At 39.9% G+C, this 20,411-nt stretch overlaps 2 protein-coding genes across 4 annotated transcripts; one reads left to right on the plus strand and one right to left on the minus strand.

The window, feature by feature from the left end:
- The first annotated feature begins 869 nt into the window (after positions 1-869).
- ngs (notochord granular surface) lies at positions 870-9,005 on the plus strand. 3 transcript variants are annotated; one of them, XM_053688427.1, is made up of 11 exons: positions 870-1,135; positions 4,568-4,727; positions 4,819-4,968; positions 5,063-5,182; positions 5,410-5,505; positions 6,075-6,209; positions 6,486-6,596; positions 6,684-6,794; positions 6,958-7,082; positions 8,131-8,382; positions 8,585-9,005. In XM_053688427.1, the coding sequence occupies exons 1-11, from the start codon at positions 942-944 to the stop codon at positions 8,673-8,675; spliced, it is 1,545 nt and encodes a 514-aa protein (XP_053544402.1). In that variant the 5' UTR covers positions 870-941; the 3' UTR covers positions 8,676-9,005. The 3 variants fall into 3 exon arrangements, with proteins under 3 accessions (XP_053544402.1, XP_053544403.1, XP_047018071.2); XM_053688428.1 differs by having other exon boundaries at positions 8,590-9,005; XM_047162115.2 differs by having other exon boundaries at positions 4,571-4,727.
- A 454-nt stretch (positions 9,006-9,459) lies between these two features.
- Positions 9,460-18,841, minus strand: pgm3 (phosphoglucomutase 3). The gene is made up of 13 exons (XM_017494096.3): positions 18,567-18,841; positions 16,777-16,985; positions 16,474-16,658; positions 16,300-16,367; positions 16,015-16,148; positions 15,520-15,715; positions 14,477-14,634; positions 14,006-14,089; positions 12,664-12,762; positions 12,414-12,533; positions 11,330-11,452; positions 10,852-11,025; positions 9,460-10,742 (listed from the first exon to the last, which is right to left on the minus strand). The coding sequence occupies exons 2-13, from the start codon at positions 16,981-16,983 to the stop codon at positions 10,653-10,655; spliced, it is 1,638 nt and encodes a 545-aa protein (XP_017349585.1). The 5' UTR covers positions 16,984-16,985; positions 18,567-18,841; the 3' UTR covers positions 9,460-10,652.
- Between the last annotated feature and the right edge of the window lie 1,570 nt (positions 18,842-20,411).

A 20,411-nucleotide genomic window follows, 5' to 3' on the forward strand; every position in this document is an offset into this window, starting at 1 on the left:
ACTACTACTAATAATAATAATAATAAGAGGAAGAAGAAGAAGAAGAATACCATTACCAGTACTACTACTACTACTAAAAATATATATAATAATAATAATAATAATAATAATAATAATAATAATAATAATAATAATGTTGACTACACTACATAGCCAAAAGTATGTGGACAACTGACCATCAAACTCATATGTGGTGCTTCCCCAAACTGTTGCCACAAAGTTGGAAGCACACAGTTGTATAGAATGTATTTGTATGCTGTAGCGTTACAGTTTCCCTTCACTGGAACTAAGAGATCAAACCTGTTCCAGCATCACAACGTCCCTGTACACAAAGTGAGCTCCATGAAGACATGGTGTGTGGGTTGGAGTGGAAAAACTCAAGTGTTCTGCACAGAGCCCTGACCTCAACCCCACTGAATCCCTTTGGGATGAACTGGAATGAAGACCTCCTCACCCAACATCAGTACCTGATCTCACTAATACTCTTGTAGCTGAATGATCACAAACCCCCACAGTCACACTCCAAAATCTAGTGGAAAGCCTTCACAGAAGAGTGGAGCGCATTATAACAGCAAAAAGGGGAATACATCTGGAATGGGATGTTCACAAAGTGCATATTGATGTGATGGTCAGGTGTCCACAAACTTTTGGCCATGGAGTGTAATGTCATTGCCAGGTTTTGAACATTCCCCCTAATGGAACACGGTTATGCACAGCGCAGCTATCACAGTGATGATAGTTATTCCATCTATTTCTAGCAGGGAAAAAATCTTTTTCACAGAGGCGCGTCAGATGGCTGAGTGGTTCGTCTCGGTGTTAAACTGAGACTCGACATTCCTCAGGCGGATATATAAACTGCCACCGTGACTGAGGAGCGACACAACCCGAGTCCCGCTCTTTTTATCCCCAGCAGCAGCGTGAAAGGAAACTCCAGCCTCAACATGAGTCGCAGCCCGGAACGCATCTCCTCGTACCGGAGGCACTTTGAAGGAGCGCTCGCTTCTTCCTCCTCCACCTGCCACATCCGGGTCTCCAGTCCGAGTCCACGCAGACACGAAACCCGCCACCGGTCCGTCAGCTACACCCGCAGCGCGCGCAGGGCTCAGTCCGGCACCCGCAGCGCGCGCCTCACCGGGTAACACCCCTGTACCTTTTACTTTTTAACCAGCGATATTGAGTTCTAGCTACACTCTACACTAATCTAATCTACTCTACTCTACATTACTCTACACTACTCTACACTAATCTAATCTACTCTACTCTACATTACTCTACACTACTCTACACTAATCTAATTTACTCTACATTACTCTACACTACTCTACACTAATCTAATTTACTCTACTCTACATTACTCTACACTACTCTACACTAATCTAATTTACTCTACTCTGCATTACTCTACACTACTCTACACTAATCTAATCTACTCTACATTACTCTACACTACACTAATCTAATCTACTCTACATTACTCTGCACTACGCTACACTAATCTAATCTACTCTACATTACTCTACACTACTCTACATTAATCTAATCTACACTACTCTACTTTACTGTACACTACTCTACATTAATCTAATCTACACTACTCTACTTTACTGTACACTACTGTACATTACTCTACTATAAACTAATCTACTCAACATTACTCTACTTTACTCTACTGTACATTACTCTGCACTAATCTACTCTACTCTACATAACTCTATTCTACTGTACATTACTCTACACCAATCTACTCTATCTACATAACTCTACTCTACTGTACATTACTCTACACTTCTCTCCTTACTCTACATAACTCTATTCTACTGTACATTACTCTACACCAATCTACTCTACTCTACATAACTCTACTCTACTGTACATTACTCTACACTTCTCTCCTTACTCTACATAACTCTATTCTACTGTACATTACTGTACACTAATCTACTCTACTGTACATTACTGTACACTAGTCTACTCTACCCTACATAACTCTACTCTACTGTACATTACTCTACACCAATCTTCTCTACTCTACATTACTGTGCACTACTGTGCATTACCCTACTCTATATTAATCTACACTACTGTACATTACTCTACTCTACACTAATCTACTCTACTCTACATAACTGTACTCTACTGTATACTACTCTACACTACTCTACTCTATTCTACTCTAGGCAACCCCTCAGCAAACATTGATATAATTGGCAGAAAAGTCCAGTTTTAGGGCTGTGTGCTTGAGCAAGGCCTTAACACTCTCCAGGGTCCTGTATCATGGCTGTACATTGCTATAGTCCTGTGGTTTTCAAAGTGGGGGCCGCCAGGGGGCGCCCGGGGGGCCTCAACAATTTGGTGTGAAAAATAAATTCTTAATCTCGACAAGCACACACACACACACACACACACACACACACACACACACACACACACACACACACACATAATCAGTTCCTAATGTAATGTAATGTAAAGATGTAAGATGTAATTATTAACAAAAAAGGGGCATATATTCAGAAGTCTGTATTTTTAATGTGTTTTAAAGACATCTTGCAAAAGGGGGGCCTCGGTCAAATGTTAATGCCATTTGAGGGCCTTGCCCTGGAAAAGTTTGGGAACCTCTGATCTAGTCTACTCTAAAATACTCTGCCATGCATTACTCTACATTACTCTACTCTACTGTACATTACTGTAGTCTGCTCTACTTTCAGTCTATTCTACTCTATATTACTCTACTCCCAATCCACTCTACATTACTTTACTCTACTCTCACTCCACTCTACATTACTCTACTCTACTCTACTCTCACTCCACTCTACTACATTACTCTACTCTACTCTCACTCCACTCTACTCTACTCTCACTCCACTCTACTCTACATTACTCTACTCTACTCTCACTCCACTCTACTACATTACTCTACTCTACTCTCACTCCACTCTACTACATTACTCTACTCTACTCTCACTCCACTCTACTACATTACTCTACTCTACTCTCACTCCACTCTACTACATTACTCTACTCTACTCTCACTCCACTCTACATTACTCTACTCTACTGTCACTCCACTCTACTACATTACTCTACTCTACTCTCACTCCACTCTACTACATTACTCTACTCTATCCCCACCCTACTACATTACTCTACTCTACTCTCACTCCACTCTACTACATTACTCTACTCTACTCTCACTCCACTCTACTACATTACTCTACTCTACTCTCACCCCACCCTACTACATTACTCTACTCTACTCTCACTCCACTCTACTACATTACTCTACTCTACTCTCACCCCACCCTACTACATTACTCTACTCTACTCTCACTCCACTCTACTACATTACTCTACTCTACTCTCACTCCACTCTACATTACTCTACTCTACTGTCACTCCACTCTACTACATTACTCTACTCTACTCTCACTCCACTCTACTACATTACTCTACTCTACTCTCACCCCACCCTACTACATTACTCTACTCTACTCTCACTCCACTCTACATTACTCTACTCTACTCTCACTCCACTCTACTACATTACTCTACTCTACTGTCACTCCACTCTACTACATTACTCTACTCTACTCTCACTCCACTCTACTACATTACTCTACTCTACTCTCACTCCACTCTACTACATTACTCTACTCTACTCTCACCCCACCCTACTACATTACTCTACTCTACTCTCACTCCACTCTACTACATTACTCTACTCTACTCTCACCCCACCCTACTACATTACTCTACTCTACTCTCACTCCACTCTACTACATTACTCTACTCTACTCTCACTCCACTCTACATTACTCTACTCTACTGTCACTCCACTCTACTACATTACTCTACTCTACTCTCACTCCACTCTACTACATTACTCTACTCTACTCTCACCCCACTCCACTCTACATTACTCTACTCTACTCTCACTCCACTCTACTACATTACTCTACTCTACTCTCACTCCACTCTACTACATTACTCTACTCTACTCTCACTCCACTCTACTACATTACTCTACTCTACTCTCACCCCACTCTACTACATTACTCTACTCTACTCTCACTCCACTCTACTACATTACTCTACTCTACTCTCACCCCACTCCACTGTACATTACTCTACTCTCACTCCACTCTACTCTATACTAGTCTACTCTACACAACTCGACCCTCTCAGATCACTCTACTCTGCACTACTCTGCACTACTCTACCCCCACTCCACTCTACTTTGCTCTACCCCATTCCCAATTCATTTTACACTGCTCTACACTACATTACTCTACTATACTCTCAATACACTTTACTATCACTCTTTCCTGTTCTGCTCAACTTACTCTTAAGACTCTACTCTTACACTATCCTTCTGTAGACTTACTTTATCTACTCTAATCTATATACAGTACTCTACCTACTTATCCGAATCTACTTTGTTCACAGTTTATTCCCTCTTTCTATTATTGTCATTGTTTGTCTGATCAATGCTTTCTTTCTTTCTTTATCTTTCTCTATATATACTGTATAATATTTGTTTCTTATTGTGTTTGCTATACTCTTTCAGCAGTGTGAGTATGAGTGCTCTGTGTGTTGGTATGGGTCTTGGAGGTGCACTTGATCTGGAAGCTGCTTCTGCTGCCAATCAGGCCTACCTAAACACACGCACAAGCGAGAGACAGGAGATGATCACCCTCAATGACCGCCTGGCTGTCTACATTGAGAAGGTAAGATGTGTCAGTGTTCATTCTCTCCAATCAACCTTCCCTGTTGTGCACCTAAGTACACCTGTAATCAAGTCAAAATGTTTACTTGCAGGTGCGCACTCTGGAGCAGCAAAACAAACTGCTTGAGACTGAGATCGAAGCCCTGAAGGGCCGCTATGTGAAGCCTTCGGGCTTGCGCATGATGTACGAGGAGCAGTTGAGAGAACTCAGGAGGGTCGCTGACCAGATGAGAGCCCAGAGGGTAAGCAGAGAACACAAAATGAAAACCCTGTTCTCAGCCAATAAGTTGTTATTTAAGCTGCTCAGATGCAATAACACACAACTCTTTCCTGAAGGACCTTGCTATCGCTGCTAGGGAGGCCATGGTGGCACAGCTGGAGATGGTCAAGGTCAAGTATGAGGAGGCACTGGAAGCCAGGAAAAAGGCTGAACAGGACATTGAAGCGTTCAAGCCTGTGAGTTCACTAGTGATGCTTAGCAATATCTCGTTCTAGCTTGAATTCCTGTGAGACACAGCTCAGGAGTTTCATCACTTGTTTAATTAACAGTAGAACATGAAATATTACTTATGGTTATGAACGAACATTTTATTAAACTCTTATGAAATTAAACTGATAACATCTGAGTGTCAGTTAATGACAAAACCCTTAGAATAATATTTAGTTGCTGTTTTGCTTGGCAGGATGTTGACGCAGCCACTGCTGCCCGCATTGCTCTGGAGAAACAGCTGGAGAACCTGGAGGTAGAGATGGAGTTCCTTCAGAGGATTCACAAACAGGTAGGGCTGTTTCAATTCCATACTGACTTTTTGTGTTTATATCACAGTTACTACGTTAATACTTAATCTTAGTGGCGTGCATCGAAACAATAGCAGGAGCGAAACATTTGAAATAAAATGCCCTCAACAACCACTTAAGCTTACATTTAAAAGTATACAAAGTGACGTTTTGAATTGTAATTAAACCAAACCGAAGGGTCATTACTCTGCAGATGATTTGCTGCAATGGTTCCAGGGTTTAGTAGTTAACACATTTGCCTCACACCTCCAGGGTTGGGGGTTCGATTCCACCTCCACCCTGTGTGCACGGAGTTTGCATGTTCTTCCCATGCTTCAGGGGTTTCCTCTGGGTACTCTGGCTTTCTCCCCGAGTCCAAAAACATGCGTTGTAGGCTGATTTGCCTATCCAAATTGTCATAGTCTGTGAATGTGTGTGGGCTCCCATGCAACCCTGTGTAAGCTAAGCAGGATGGAAAATGGATGAACGATTTACTGCATTTCTATGACTTTATTTAGCATTTACTTTATTTATGTTTAAAAAAAAACAACATCACATCAAACTTGTTCAGGAAATCGAAGAACTGATGACTCAGATTTATGAAACCGTGGCTAAAGTCGATGTGGCCTTCGCTCTTCCTGACCTCGCATCCGCCCTCAAAGAGATCCAAACCCAGTACGACAGCATCGCTGCACGAAACCTCCAGGTAGACAACTATTACTACAACCACTGATTGAATATAATCCTAAATGTTAAGCTTTGATAAGTCATCTCTGTATGATATTTTTGTTCATTATATATAATGAAGTTATATACTCCTGGAAGTGTATACTCCTGGAAGTGTAAACCTTTCATTTTACAGATTACAAGGTGATATCATGGGACAGTTGTAATGAAAATGTATCGTTTGAATCAAGTTCCTCACTATGTTTCTCCTGTGTCTATTACCGTGTTTGTTTCACCATTTTATCTGATGCTTCAGGAAATGGACGCCTGGTATAAGACGAAATTCCAGGACTTGAACACGGCGTCGACACGACACGTGGAATCCGTACGGGGAATTAGGGAAGAAGTCGTGAGCTACAAGAAGGACGTTAGTACATTGCTATGTATTTGCTTATTTCTAACTTTTATACTTAAAAGTACAGTTTCATTCAAACCTCATTCGGTGTGTCCATAGATTCAGAACAAGCAACGGGATCTGGATGCACTTAACACCAGGTATGAGACTTTGTTGGCTCAGATTCGTGACAACCAAGAGAAATACAGGAAGGCGGAAGAGGATTTACAGGTAAGAATAAAGTAGATCTCATTAAAATAATGGCAGGAAACACAGCTTTTACCATAGTTGTCTGTCACATACATAATAAAACCGAATATAATTGTTTTAGTTGGAACAAAACGCTTTAAGGTTGATTATTATTAATAGAGGTTAATCGTGGTGTGTTTTGTAGGCCCGTATCGAGGCACTGAAGCTGGATATGAAGACAGTCAAAGAGAAGATCACTCTGCTGCTGAAAGAATATCAGGATCTCCTTAATGTCAAGATGGCTCTGGAGATCGAGATCATCACCTACAGGTAGTGCGATGTTGCTGAAGGATTTCTCCAGTTTAAAGGGTTACACAGACTTTCTGACAGCTTACATACCTTGAGTCCCAGTACTGTTTTTAATACAGCTTCATCAACTTCGACTGATATTACTATCACATGTCAACTGCCATGCCGCTTTAAATCGGATAAATGCAGCACTTTACATACTATATTCTACTAATTATATCACTTTACATTTACTGTATACATTGTACTGAATTTATCCATACGGACGTCTACAAACATGTCTAATCAGACACCTAATAAGCTTTATAATAAAAGTATTAGCCTTTAAGATGGCAACAAGGACGACCAAGGAGAAATGGTGCAGGCATGTTGACAATGTTAAAGGTGCATTAGCTAAGATTAGTCCTTTTTTTCCCCTCCAAAATTAGCTTTATAGCTTTCTACTGGGTAAGTAGGTGAGCATGTTTGCCGCGTAACGCCCGGGTTGAAGGTTCAAATCCCGTCTCCGTTATGTGTGTGCGGTTTTTGCATGTTCTCCCTGTGCTTAGGGGCTTTCCTCCAGGTACTCTGGTTTCCTCCCATAGTCCAAAGACATGTGTTGTAGGCTGATTAAAATTGTCCATAGTGTGTGAATGTGTGTGTGATTGTGCCCTGCAATGGGTTGGCACCTTGTCCAGGGTGTCTCCCAGATTGTGCCCCACGTCCCCTGGGATAGATTTCAGGCTCTCCATGAACCTGTGTTGGATAAGCGGTATGGAAAATGGATGGATGGATAGTTAAGTAGATGAGTTGAGCCTACCCCTTCATTCCCACCCATGCTTGCAAAGCTCCACCCCCAGGATCTCTAAAATGTCTAATGGGAGATGCATCAAAAGACAAACAAGCTTTCCAGAATGGAAGTCAGTTTTCCAAATGGATTTTCTTAGCCACTTAATATTTTGTCATGACTTAAAACATTTTTTGCAAGTTATGTATACAAATAAGAAAAAAAGCACTATAAGTGCACCTTTAAATAATATTGAGGACAATAAGAATTGTATCCACGGTGCCATTTTATTTGCTTCTTCAGGAAGCTGATCGAGGGCGAGGACACCCGTCTAGCAACAATGGTGCAAGGCATGACTCTGATGAGCCTCAGCATGTCCGGGAGTCTCAGCACCTCAGGGGTGAGGGTGAGTGGAGCTTTGGCTGAAGCGGCTGGTGGAGCAGCCACCGTGTCCTCAAAGCTTCCGCCATCCTCTAACGGCCACCAAGAAACAGCGGAGGAGTTCTCCCACGACCAGGCCGTGGAATTGACGGAGAGGAAGACGGTCCTCATCAGGTAAAATTATCCGGCCGTGCCACAATAATCACAAACACAGCACGAAATGTACGCAAAGGCAGTGTATATAACTTGCATCTACTGAAAAACAGTACATTAGAATGTAAATAATAAAGTCTGTACATTTTTATCACTCATGATTACGTAATATGGTGTTATATTTCCGCTGTAGCATTTCTTGACGTTATTGCTCTTTGTTTAGAACAGTTAAGACAGACGAGGACGTCATTCAGAGAGACACACAGGAGCGCACCATCACCATCTCCGGAGCAGCAGATGAGACAGAGGAGTAGCCTGACATCACGCTATGAATCCATGTGACCCCCGAGGATATACTCTCTACCATATAGTTTTCTTCTCCTCCCCTCCCCTAGAAATTATAGTTATCCAAAGATCATACCCTTCTACATCACCTTACAGCGATAGAATATTCTTTCTACCTTGCAACTGTAAGCAAAGGAGAGAATGAACTGTATTAGAGATGTAACACTGATATCCAATATAAAACTCATTTGCTACAACTAAACCGCTTATGTATTGTATTCTAGCTTTTAACCTCAGGTGTTGCCTCTGGTTCTCGTTCAACCACACGCATGAAATAAACATGGCTGCAAAGCATCAAAGTTATTGTTGGGTTGCTTTTATTATAATTACGAGAGATACGTACTAATTAGAAATTGAATGATTTTGTTTTGACTGAGCTGTTCTGCGACAAAGAGTAGTACTCTGGTGTTGTGTCCAAGTCCATCTTTGTCGAGTTCGAGTCGAGACCAAGTCCTTAACCAATCAAAACCAAGTTCGAGTCCAAAAGGGGACGAGTTGGACTCAAATCCGAGTCCTTAATGACTGAATCCGAGTCGAGTCCAGAAAGTAATTCAATTGAAAGATTTGAAATTGCAATTGTAATCTCTACACTGAGCTGTTAAATTAATATTTTAACTTTCACAAACCAATGGCGACATAATTGTAACAAAAAAATACCACTATTACATCTCACCATTGCTATTTAATATTTTAATTTCATGTCACCTCAACTAGTTTCCTATCAAAAAATGGTTTCAAAGGAAAAAATGGATATAGAGGTCTATGTAAAACTTTTATTATATTACAAGTGTATGAAAATACAAATGGACCTGTTTCGTTACTGTATCACACTATACTGTGTTCTCCAGGGTTTCAATGATTTGATGCCTCTCCCCGACAGTTATATAGACAGAGAGAGCGAGTGAGTGAGAGAGGGGGGGGGGAATACAGAGTAGACTTACGTATAGCAGCATGTCATAACAAGCTTCATGCTTTATCACTGCTTTTAATCGGTCTGTGAATCACAACAAAACTCATTTCTGAACACAGCTCTGATCTTGTAAACTTTTTCATTTTAATTCCCAAGACAAAAATAAATCCCTATCAGCAGGGGTTATGATCTTTACTACATTAAGAAGTACATTTCACATTTCACATGAAATTCAAGACTGGAATCACCAAACGCTAATGTTTAGAGGCGGGCGATATGATTACGATCTCATTTCATGATAACTATCCGTTTTCTCAGGTAGGTCTATCAGTATTCAAGTAAGAAATACTACAGAAAGTGAATATAAAATAAAATAGACGTCACTGTGTGACATATACAGTGATTCTTACTAAATTTACTGAAGTTATTGAGTCAAATGAGTGAGCGAGTGATTTTCTCTTTGTCTCTTGTGGTTTGATTAACATTAATGACACAGACAGCAGCAGGTTTATTAGACTGCTATCACTTTAAGACCTAATGCACAGATCTAATATACTGTATTGACACACCTGATTTTTTTCCCCCAACTGTTTACATTCACTCAAGACATAACCGACTGTGTTTACATGAATACTTGGCCAGACCTGCATTTTGACATGATGTGTGTATTTATTTGAACGTCTAAGCCGCTTTAATAATCTACAAAAGAGAACTCAATCGGTACTCGCACGCTGAGGCGGGTTTCTTGTTATTTATCTTTCTTTTCATGTTACACATGGCGGGTACTCGAGTCTGGAATAGAGTACCGCAACTCTAGAGCAATCGGAGGACATGATGATCTCACTTTTTTATTGCCGTTTTCATCCTTTCGTGATTTTTTTTGTTGTTGTTGCCGCCAAGAATAACACCGTTATACCAAAAAGAGCTTTTCACAGTTCATATAAACATGATCCAATGTGAAAGTGCAACCAAAAAGTGCAGCATAAAGTCAGAAATAATCAGAACGATCTAAAAAATTTAGTGTTTAGTCTCGGCATCACTTTAAAGGCTTTGGCTCGTCTCCAACCCCTCCAGCTAGTTGATATACAGCCAGACTTACTTGATGTGCCAAGCCATCGACACTCTCCTGCACACACACACACACACATATACATTCATATAACCGTACTTCAGATACGGAGCAGGAAAGGTGATTCTGTGAGAGATTTGTATGGAGTGTGTATGTAGGCATGCACCTGCGTGTCAGCTTCGGCATACACTCGAACAACGTCCTCAGTGCCAGAGGGTCGGACAAAGGCCCTGGCTTGTTTGTACTTCTTAACCAGAGCGTCTATAGAGTCTTGTAATCCTGCCGGTGTTAGTGCCCTACGCTCTGCATCCGTCGTGTCTATCACGCGCCTGTCTGCTACCTAAAGTGGAAGAACAGGGCCGTAAAACAAAATACAACTAAAAATAACAAGATCACATTTCTTTGAAAAAGTTAACAAACTCATTCATGGTGATACGATTTTTGTGTCAAAGATGCAGAAGTGGCTCTACCTATATACGTACAGATTTCACCCCCTTTGAACTTTTCTACATTTAAAAAAAATGTTTCAAATGTTTAAAAATGTTTCTTGGAGAACATGCCTAAAGTAACAGTGTTACAAAGACCAAAGAGCTATCAAAAGAATTCCGGGACGAAGTTTTAACGAAGAAAACAGACACAATGACCTTGACTTTGAGCTGGCGATTGGGCAGGTCTGTGTAAATGGCATCCCATTCCTGAACAGTCATCCCTCTGATAGCCAACACCGCTTCGATTAGCAGCATATCCGAAATGGCGTCACCTGTAGCCTACAGAAATGAGAGAAAAAAATGAATACGTAAACATACATTTCAATATAAATACAGTTGAGGTCATATGTTTATATACGCCTTGCATAGTCTTAAAAATGTTAATATTTTTATTATTTAAGTATTTATTTTTTTCATTTAGTACAGCCCTTCAGCAGCTACATAAAGATATTCACGTTTCCCAGAAGACAAAATAACAACAACGTACACCGATCAACCTGTTCAAAAGTTTACACCCCCCTGGCTCTTAATGTATCGTGTTGTCTTCTTGAGCAACAGTGAACGTTTGCAGCTTTTGTAATAGTTGTGTGTGAATCCCTCAGTCGTCCTCGGCGCGAAAAGATGGATCTCAACATCATATAGATGCTGTTGGAAAGAGGTCAAAAATGCAGAAGATGCTGGAAAAGTAAAGAATGTGCAGGACCTGGAGGATTTTTCTGAAGAACAGTGGGCAGTTTAACTGCTCAGGACGAACAATGGACTCGTGAACAACTCTCACAAAACAAACACAGTCGTTGGTCGTCCAGGTAACGACACACAGGATTAATAATCAAGCGTGTGTAAACTTTTGAACTGGTTCTTTTGTGTAAATTCAATTATTGTGACTTGTGGACTATATGTAAACATCTGATATGTGAAATAGCTCATTCAGGGCAGAACTAAATAAACAACAAAATGCCATTTTTATGATCCCAGTTTTTTTTTTTTTTTTTAAATTAACATTTTGAAGATTCTGCAAGGCGTATCTAAACTTAGGACCTCAACTGTATTTGCATCAGAAACAACTATGAACCATAAATCAAACATTGCTTAAATTCATATCATATAACATCATACAGTCAATCAGGTCTGTTCATAATTGTCACTGGCAACAGATATAAACGATGAGGTAATTTGAGTACAGGTGTATAGCTGAAGTCTGTAATAAAATAATAAAACAGCTGGGTGGTGGTGTTTGAACCTGGTTGATGAGGTTCACAGTGCTCTCCAGAAGCTTTGCCATGTGTTTCTTCTCATCACTCGCATTCGGGTCTTTGGCTAACTGCTGGATCTGCTCCTCCGCTTTTTTACTGAAAAGCACCTTAAATACACCAGGAAACACAACAGCTGTTATATGCTGGATTCTTACTCTATTAAGCCTTCTCAGTCCTTAAATCTAGTAAAAACACCTCTTAGCAAAGTAAAATTGTAGGTATTACAGTTGTGCTTACCGTTCCATGGCCATTGGCTTCAAAATAAACTCCAATGTCAAATTCCTGAGCTGCGTGATGTAGATGCTTCACTCCTGTCTTCGTACAGCACACTGTAACCTAAGAGCACAGGTTAAAGACAAAATATTTGTAGTACTTGTAGCATCACTGAACAAGATATTATGCTACAGTGGTGCTGGAATGTTTGTAAAAGTTTGTTAGAATCTTCTATATTTCTGCGTAAACATGACCTAAAATATCATCCGATAAAGATAACACAATTAAAAGCAAGACATGTAATTGTCCACAAGGTCACAAAGGAACCAAGGGTAACTTCTAAGCAACTAAAGGCCTATCTTACATTGGCTAATGTTAATGAGTCCACCATCAGGAGAACACTGAACAACAGCGTTGTGCATGGCAGGGTTGGAAGGAGAAAGTCACTGCTCTCCAAAAAGAACAATGCTGCCCATCTGCAGTTTGCTAAAGATCACGTGGACAAGCCAGAAGGTTATTGGAAAAATGTTTTGTGGAGAGATGAGACCAAAATAGAACTTTTTGGTTTAAATGAGAAGCACTATATTTGGAGAAAGGAAAACACTGTATTCTAGCATAAGAACCTTATCACATCTATGAAACACAGTGGTGGTAGTGTCAGGGTTTGAGCCTGTTTTGCTGTATCTGGGTCTGGACAGCTTGCCATCACTGATTTAACAATTAATTCTGAATGATACCATCGAATTCTAAAGAAAAATGTCAGGACTTCTGTGAACTGAATCTCAAGAGAAAGTGGGTCATGCAGCAAGACAACGACCCTAAGCACACAAGTCGTTCTACCAAAGAACGGTTAAAGAAGAATAAAGATAATGTTTTGGAACGGTCAAGTCAAAGTCCTGACCTTAATCCAGTAGAAATGTTGTGGAAGGATCTGAAGCGAGCAGTTCATGTGAGGAAACCCACCAACACCCCAGAGCTGAAGCTGTTCTGTACTGAGGAACGGGATAAAACTCCTCTAAGCCGATGTACAGGACTGATCAACACTTACCCCAAACGTTTAGTTACAGTTATTACTGCACAAGGGGGTCACACCACATACTTAAAAGAAAGCTTCACATACTTTTACCTCTCACAGATATGTAACATTGGATCATTTTCCTCAATCAGTACATGACCAAATATAATATTTTCATCTCATTTGTTTAATTGGGTTCTCTTTATCGACTTTTAGGATTTGTGTAAAAATCTGATGATGCTTTAGATCATATTTATGCAGAAATGTAGAAAATTCTAAACTTTCAAGCATCACTGTTTAATAATAATGTTAATGTACAGGAATATCAAGTCAAATAATGTCATAAAACACCTTCATGACGTGTTCAAGGTATTGTGTAGAGCTTCCATTGGCATATGCTGTTTGAACCACAGCGACCTGCAGATTCAGCCCTGCCTATACAAACACACACACATAATTAACAAGTCTAGATGAAGCATTCTGCACATAATGGTGCCATATAGATAGTTTTTTATTGTTGTTGCTGCCAACATAACTGCCAAGCCATGAACCACTGAAACAGGAAATGAAGTAGAGCTCACAAAGTGTGTCATAGCAACCAGAGACACGATACCTAATCTACTGTAGTTACATACACACACATATATATATATATATATATATACACACATACATATAAACGATTCATAATTTTGCCCATTCTTAATACCTGTAGGTACTGGTACAGTGTTAGAACAAACCTCTAAATTATTTGATATTAGGATCATCAGACAGAAAAATCTGAGGATTCGTACAAACTATATGAACATGTGTATTTTCTACCTGTGTCAAAAGCTCCTTGAGATATGTGCTAATCAGAGTAGCTATTTTATCTCCGTCCAAAAGATGGAAACGCCCTGCAGAATCATTGTAATAGTAAACAATGCGATCTGCATCACCATCAAAGGAGCAGCAGCGCTGACCCGGCCCCATATGCATACCTAGAGAGCGAGTTAAAGAGAATGGAGGGAGAGAGCACACGAGAGAGAGTGAAAGAATATTGCATAAACATTCAGGTATAGTATGAAGCTATGTGGATGAACTGCAGTGCTTGAATAATGAAATTTATGTACACATTTCATAAGGAAATAGCGGAGCCATGTTTTTAGATCCTTAAAGATGAACACATTTGTATTATAGATGAACGTGGAAACATCCACTCTTCGATCCACTCTTTTTTTTACTATTTTATAAGTATATTCTCATCTGAACTGAGCTGTCAGATTTACTACATGACAGACAATTTTTATATATTTTAAATCTACTGTGCATTGGAATGTTTTGTTAAAGAAATAACAAATGAATATTCAGCGGAGGTGGAGACGACACTACTCTACAAGACGATGTTCTGGAGATTCTGAGAGTCACCCTGATAATTCTGTAAGAGTAAATCAAAGCTCACCACACCCCAACTTCAGGCACAAAAGAAGTCTGAAGCTATATGGTGACTGGCCGGAGTTGGCAGCCAATCAGGAAAGAGAGTGAGTATTTATTATCGTGTTGAACAGGTAATGCTATTAATAGTTCTATAATTTGGTAGGAAGCTAGTGAATATGAGATGACAACCACCTACTGATCAATGTTTGGTGTTTGTCAAACTTGCTTGTATCAGGAGAGAGCAAGTCATCCGTGACCAATGCAACTTTTACTCCAGTAGCCATAAGTGGCGGAGAACACCACAGCACATCCCAAAGCAGAAGGTGAAATTCTTACATTCGGCAACTTTAAATACATTTTGCAAACTGTGTCTAAGTAAAGGTGATCACTAAGTAGCTTGGACAATTGCGTGAGCCAGTAGTGAAACAATACTAAACGCTGCCACGCACCTTGTGGAGGTTTCTGCTGCACTTTCACGTGGTCGGCTCCACACTGATAGTTAAGTCTACCACTGCTGCCGTCGTTAAAGAGCTCCACCTTCAGCTCGGACTTGAGAAACGGCTCCATTTCTCTCATCTTCAACGCTCCGATCCCATTGGCCCCATCCACCAGCAGCCTCTTCTGGTCATCAGTGCGTTTCGGGGCCTGGGAGACAGGTGCAGGTATGAGATGGTATGTGTTGGTCTAGAAAAACTAGGCTGAATTAAGACATCATAATTTATTTTTGTTTGCACTTCCTCCAACAGCTACAGCTATCTTGCATTTGTTCTTTGTCAACATCACAGCATCTTTGTCAGTATATTACACAGTGTTATGCTTAGACTGCATTATCCCTCACGTCTAAATCACTTTGGATATGGAATTTATATAAATTTAAGTATTTGCCAAATACATGCAAGTATACTGTCACATTTGAACATTTGTTTTCTCAAAACAAGTCTTACATTCTTAGTGAGCTCAATGAAGGCCTTGGAGAGTTTCTCATAATATCCTTGTGTTGTTGCAGTACCATAGCAACCGCTGGTGTTGCGACATAGGACCATATAATGCAGCTGAGGTGTGGTCACCAGGCCAAAGTCTTAAATAAACACACATACATACACAAACACAGGAAGAAAGTGATACTGATTAAAATACAACACAAGTAAAACACCAACAAATTAAAATGGTGTCTAGGTGCACACTAGTCTGTTTGGAGAAAAGTCAAATGTACTTATCCATAAACACACCTAGACTATGGCCTTCTAAACAGGAAACCCCATCCAACACGGCCCGTGACAGGTTCTCACTGCTTGGCCTGAGCAGCAGAACGTACATCCAGTCAGTTTGTACACAACTACACTTGCTATTCATCTACAAACAAAAAAGAATAATAAGTACAGTGTGACTGCGTGCTGAGATACCTGGTGTCTCGGCCAATGACAACACTCGCTGCCTCACTCATGTCGACGGCTTCCTTCTCGATGATGTCCTTCAGTACAGTGCACAAAGCTTCCTGCTCTGCATTGGCCAGCTGAGTGGCATAGCCTTCCCAAGCTGGAGTCACCATCTCCCCCATTGGGTCAATCAGCTTCACCCCATTGTCTTCCTGAGTGCAAGAAAATGATGGAGAGAAATAAGGGAAATGTGCGTACAATCATCAACATACATAACCAACACGTTTCATTTGTCAGAAATGGTGGCGTTAATAGTGTAACACCACCCACCTCTGGATTGTGAGAGGCAGTGACCATGACTCCAATGGTAGACTTGGTTTTTTTGGACCTCAATGTAGCCAACAGGCCCATGCGGAACATCACATGGTCCAAATGATTCGCAGTGGTACGGAACCCTGCCGTACCGTATTGTAACGTCAGCCCCTTTGGTTTTGGATGGAGCGCAGATTTCTGGGACACGTCCTCAAACTCGGCCATGGCTACAGAAATCGGAAAACATGAAATGCTTAGTTATTTTCTTTTAGTCACCCCACACATGTACTGCTGCCTTCCACCAGCCATCTGAAATGAATAAACAATGCCTACAAAGTGCTCACAACCACCGAGACCAAGAAGCATTGGATTTAACACTCAAGACACGCCAAATGGCACACCGTATTTCCAAAAGTATGTGAACACCTGAGTATTGAACTACCTATTCCAAAACCATGGCCATTAATATTGAGTTGTTCCCTCTTTGCCGCCATTCTTCTGCGAAGGCTTTCCACCAAATTCTGGAGCGTGGCTATGGGGATTTCTGATCATTCAGCCACAAGAGCACAAAAGGTTGGACACTGATATCAAACACGAAGGCCTGGAGCGAGCGAGAGAGCAAGCAAGTAAGTAAGTAAATAAATAAATAAATGGTCAAGTACATCCCAAAAGTGTTCAATGGGGTAGAGATCAGGGTTCTGTGAAGGCCAGCAAGCTTGGTAAACCTTGTCTTCATGAAGCTCCCTTTGTGGTAAAGCTTAAAGCTACATCATACAAAGACATCCCATACAATCGTATGCTTCCAACTTTGTGGCAACACTTTGGAGAAGAACCACATATGGGTATGATGGTCAGGTGTCCGCATACTTATTGGCTATACAGTGTATGTTATTTATATATATTGTTTATGCCGCTACAGACACTCCCGGTTTGTTTGGAAAGGTGCAGCAAAATATTCATTTTTAAAGGCTGTTTGACCTGTAAGGCTGCATCCCGCCCCTAAAGAGCACAACCAGATATAAGGCTGTTGTATACCTGCCATAATTATACACTCTAACCACAGCTATACACCACATATCTTACATGGGTAAAAAAAAAAAAAAAATCCTGTCTCCTTCTGAGAAAACCCAGACTCAAGAACACAGTTGGCACAAATTACTTGTGTGTGTATATGTATATATATATATATGTGTGTGTATATATATATATATATATACGCTGCTTGTTATTGTTGTTTGCACAAATATACTGTACTGTATATTAGGCCATGTCAAAATAATACACACAACAGGTATACGACCATAGTTTTGAACATCAATAGGGATATGTCCAAAGTCATTAATTCATTCATTCATTCAATTCAAATCCTATTTAGTCACCCTGTTTCTATGAAATAAAGTTGTTAGGGTTTGGGTTGGATATTTAGGTGCTGTCTTCATACATTTCTAAGTGTTTAAAAACAGTGTGCATTTTTATAAACATCAAATCGAATGAGTTGAACTCTTCAGCTTACAGGAAGACTCTGTACTAACTTAGTTAACTATTGACTTTAGCCAGAAAATGTCATATTTGGTGCACATTTATCTCGGTGACAATCTATCTGAGTGACAAAAACACTCTTTCAATCACTGTAGCTCCAAGGAAACTTGCACTTATTGCAATATTGGCGTCTAGACTAAAATAAATGTGCACATACTGTAAATAAAAACAAATACAAACACAATGCAACTGCTTCTTCCCCCCCTGTCAATAACTTTGTCAAAAAGTCTTTTTATTGTTATTTTTTATATATATATATATATACTCACTTGTTCAGATGTTGTAAAGCCAGTTCTGGAGTGAATGGCTCACTTCCGGGTTGGTGATGTGGCTATATGACGTATGCGGAGTGCTGAATAAGTCCCTACTCCCTTTGTAGGTGCACTATGTAGGGTGTAAGTAAACGCTTCTACACCCTGTGTAGTGCAGGATAGGTTCAGTAGGAATGTTTTTGGGATTAGGAAGACTTCAGGGGCGCGTTCATGGAGATCAGAGTCCGACCAAAAGGGAGATGAAGGAATGATTTCTGCTTCCGGCATTGAGAGGCGCAAGTCCATCCAACGCGCATGCGCAAAACAAGGAACTTCATGAAAGAGTGCAACGTACAAATGAACGTTTGCTTATTACTGGAATAAAGTTGGTGTGACGTCGGACGTTCGATATTCGTAGATATGCGGAAATTAAGGGACCGTCTCTAAAGTTGCATACGATATTGTTAAACACGATTCTAACTTCAATAGCACTTGATGGGAATGACTTAACAGTCAGATAACCCACTGTAAAGTGCAATATACATACATATGTATGTGTGAATTATATATATATATATATATATATATATATATATATATATATATATATATATATATATATATATATATATATATATGTGTGTGTGTGTGTGTGTGTGTGTGTGTGTGTGTGTGTGTGTGTGTGAATTATTTCATTAATAGGACATCTATTTTCTGAAGAAAACCATTCAATCCAGTTTGGGTCATTTTGACCCCCTTTAAGCATTCGTGAAGGGTTTTTTGGTTCATGCATTGTAGGGTTAAATATCAAAAATCTAAAAGTTGTGCGTCATACCCGACACCTAGATGAACACTTTACAGTTGATTGTGTGACTGTAAGTCATTCCCTTCAAATGCTATTGTGCTTTAAATGACGGTATATTTTGTGCATGGGCCCATTCTGTAGTGAAATTCATGTCTAATTTAAATGTGATTTAATAGCTTCTTTTGATAAATATGAAATCTAAAAGGTGTGCATCATACCTGACACCTAGATGAACTCTTTACAGTTGACTGTGTGACTGTACAGCATTCCCTTGCTATTGAAGTTAGAAACGTGTATAACAATGTCGTATGTAACTTTAGAGACGGTCCCTTAATTTACGCATATCCGCGAATATCGAACGTCCAATGTCACACCAACTTTATTCCAGTTTACTTATTTTGAAAAAAGATATTAAACATGTTAATAATTTGTCCACTCTAGAAAACAAGAAGGCTAAAAAAAAAACAAAAACTTGGATGTCTGTGCTAAAGCTGGTGTTTTATGTAATTTTATGTACTACAAAAAAATTTTGTCCCCTCCAATGTTGTTTATATAGAAGAATTTCTTTGATCAGATTATGATTTAAATATGATTATTAAGTACTCCATCAAGTCCAATCAACAGTTAAAATAATCAAAGTGATTATAAGAAGTGTTTCAAGCCATCGAAGGCCTAATAATGACTCTGAAATGTATTTCTATCATGAAGAGAGACTGACAATGTTAAATCAGCATTTAAACATGATTACGTTGTAATAGTACATGTAATATTTTATTAATCAGAAAATATTCATGTGGGTGAAACTAGGACAAATTGCTGGAACTCCAGTTCGTGGGAAATCACTGAGCACACATTTCTCACTCTCAGTTTGTATCTTTTCTTCCCAGCTCGCTAATTTGTTATGTCATTTCTTAGCATGTATCCACTATCATTGCCAAGCTTTATGAGTGGTCCATTGTTTAAACTGCAGAAGTTCGATAAATACAGAACATCGTACGCAAAGACCTGTGTGCGCAAATGTAAGAGGGCTGATAAGACCACCTGTGTTACAGAAGTTG

The sequence above is a fragment of the Ictalurus punctatus genome, chromosome 19 (genome assembly GCF_001660625.3).
Source record: "Ictalurus punctatus breed USDA103 chromosome 19, Coco_2.0, whole genome shotgun sequence".
Classification (NCBI taxonomy): domain Eukaryota; kingdom Metazoa; phylum Chordata; class Actinopteri; order Siluriformes; family Ictaluridae; genus Ictalurus; species Ictalurus punctatus.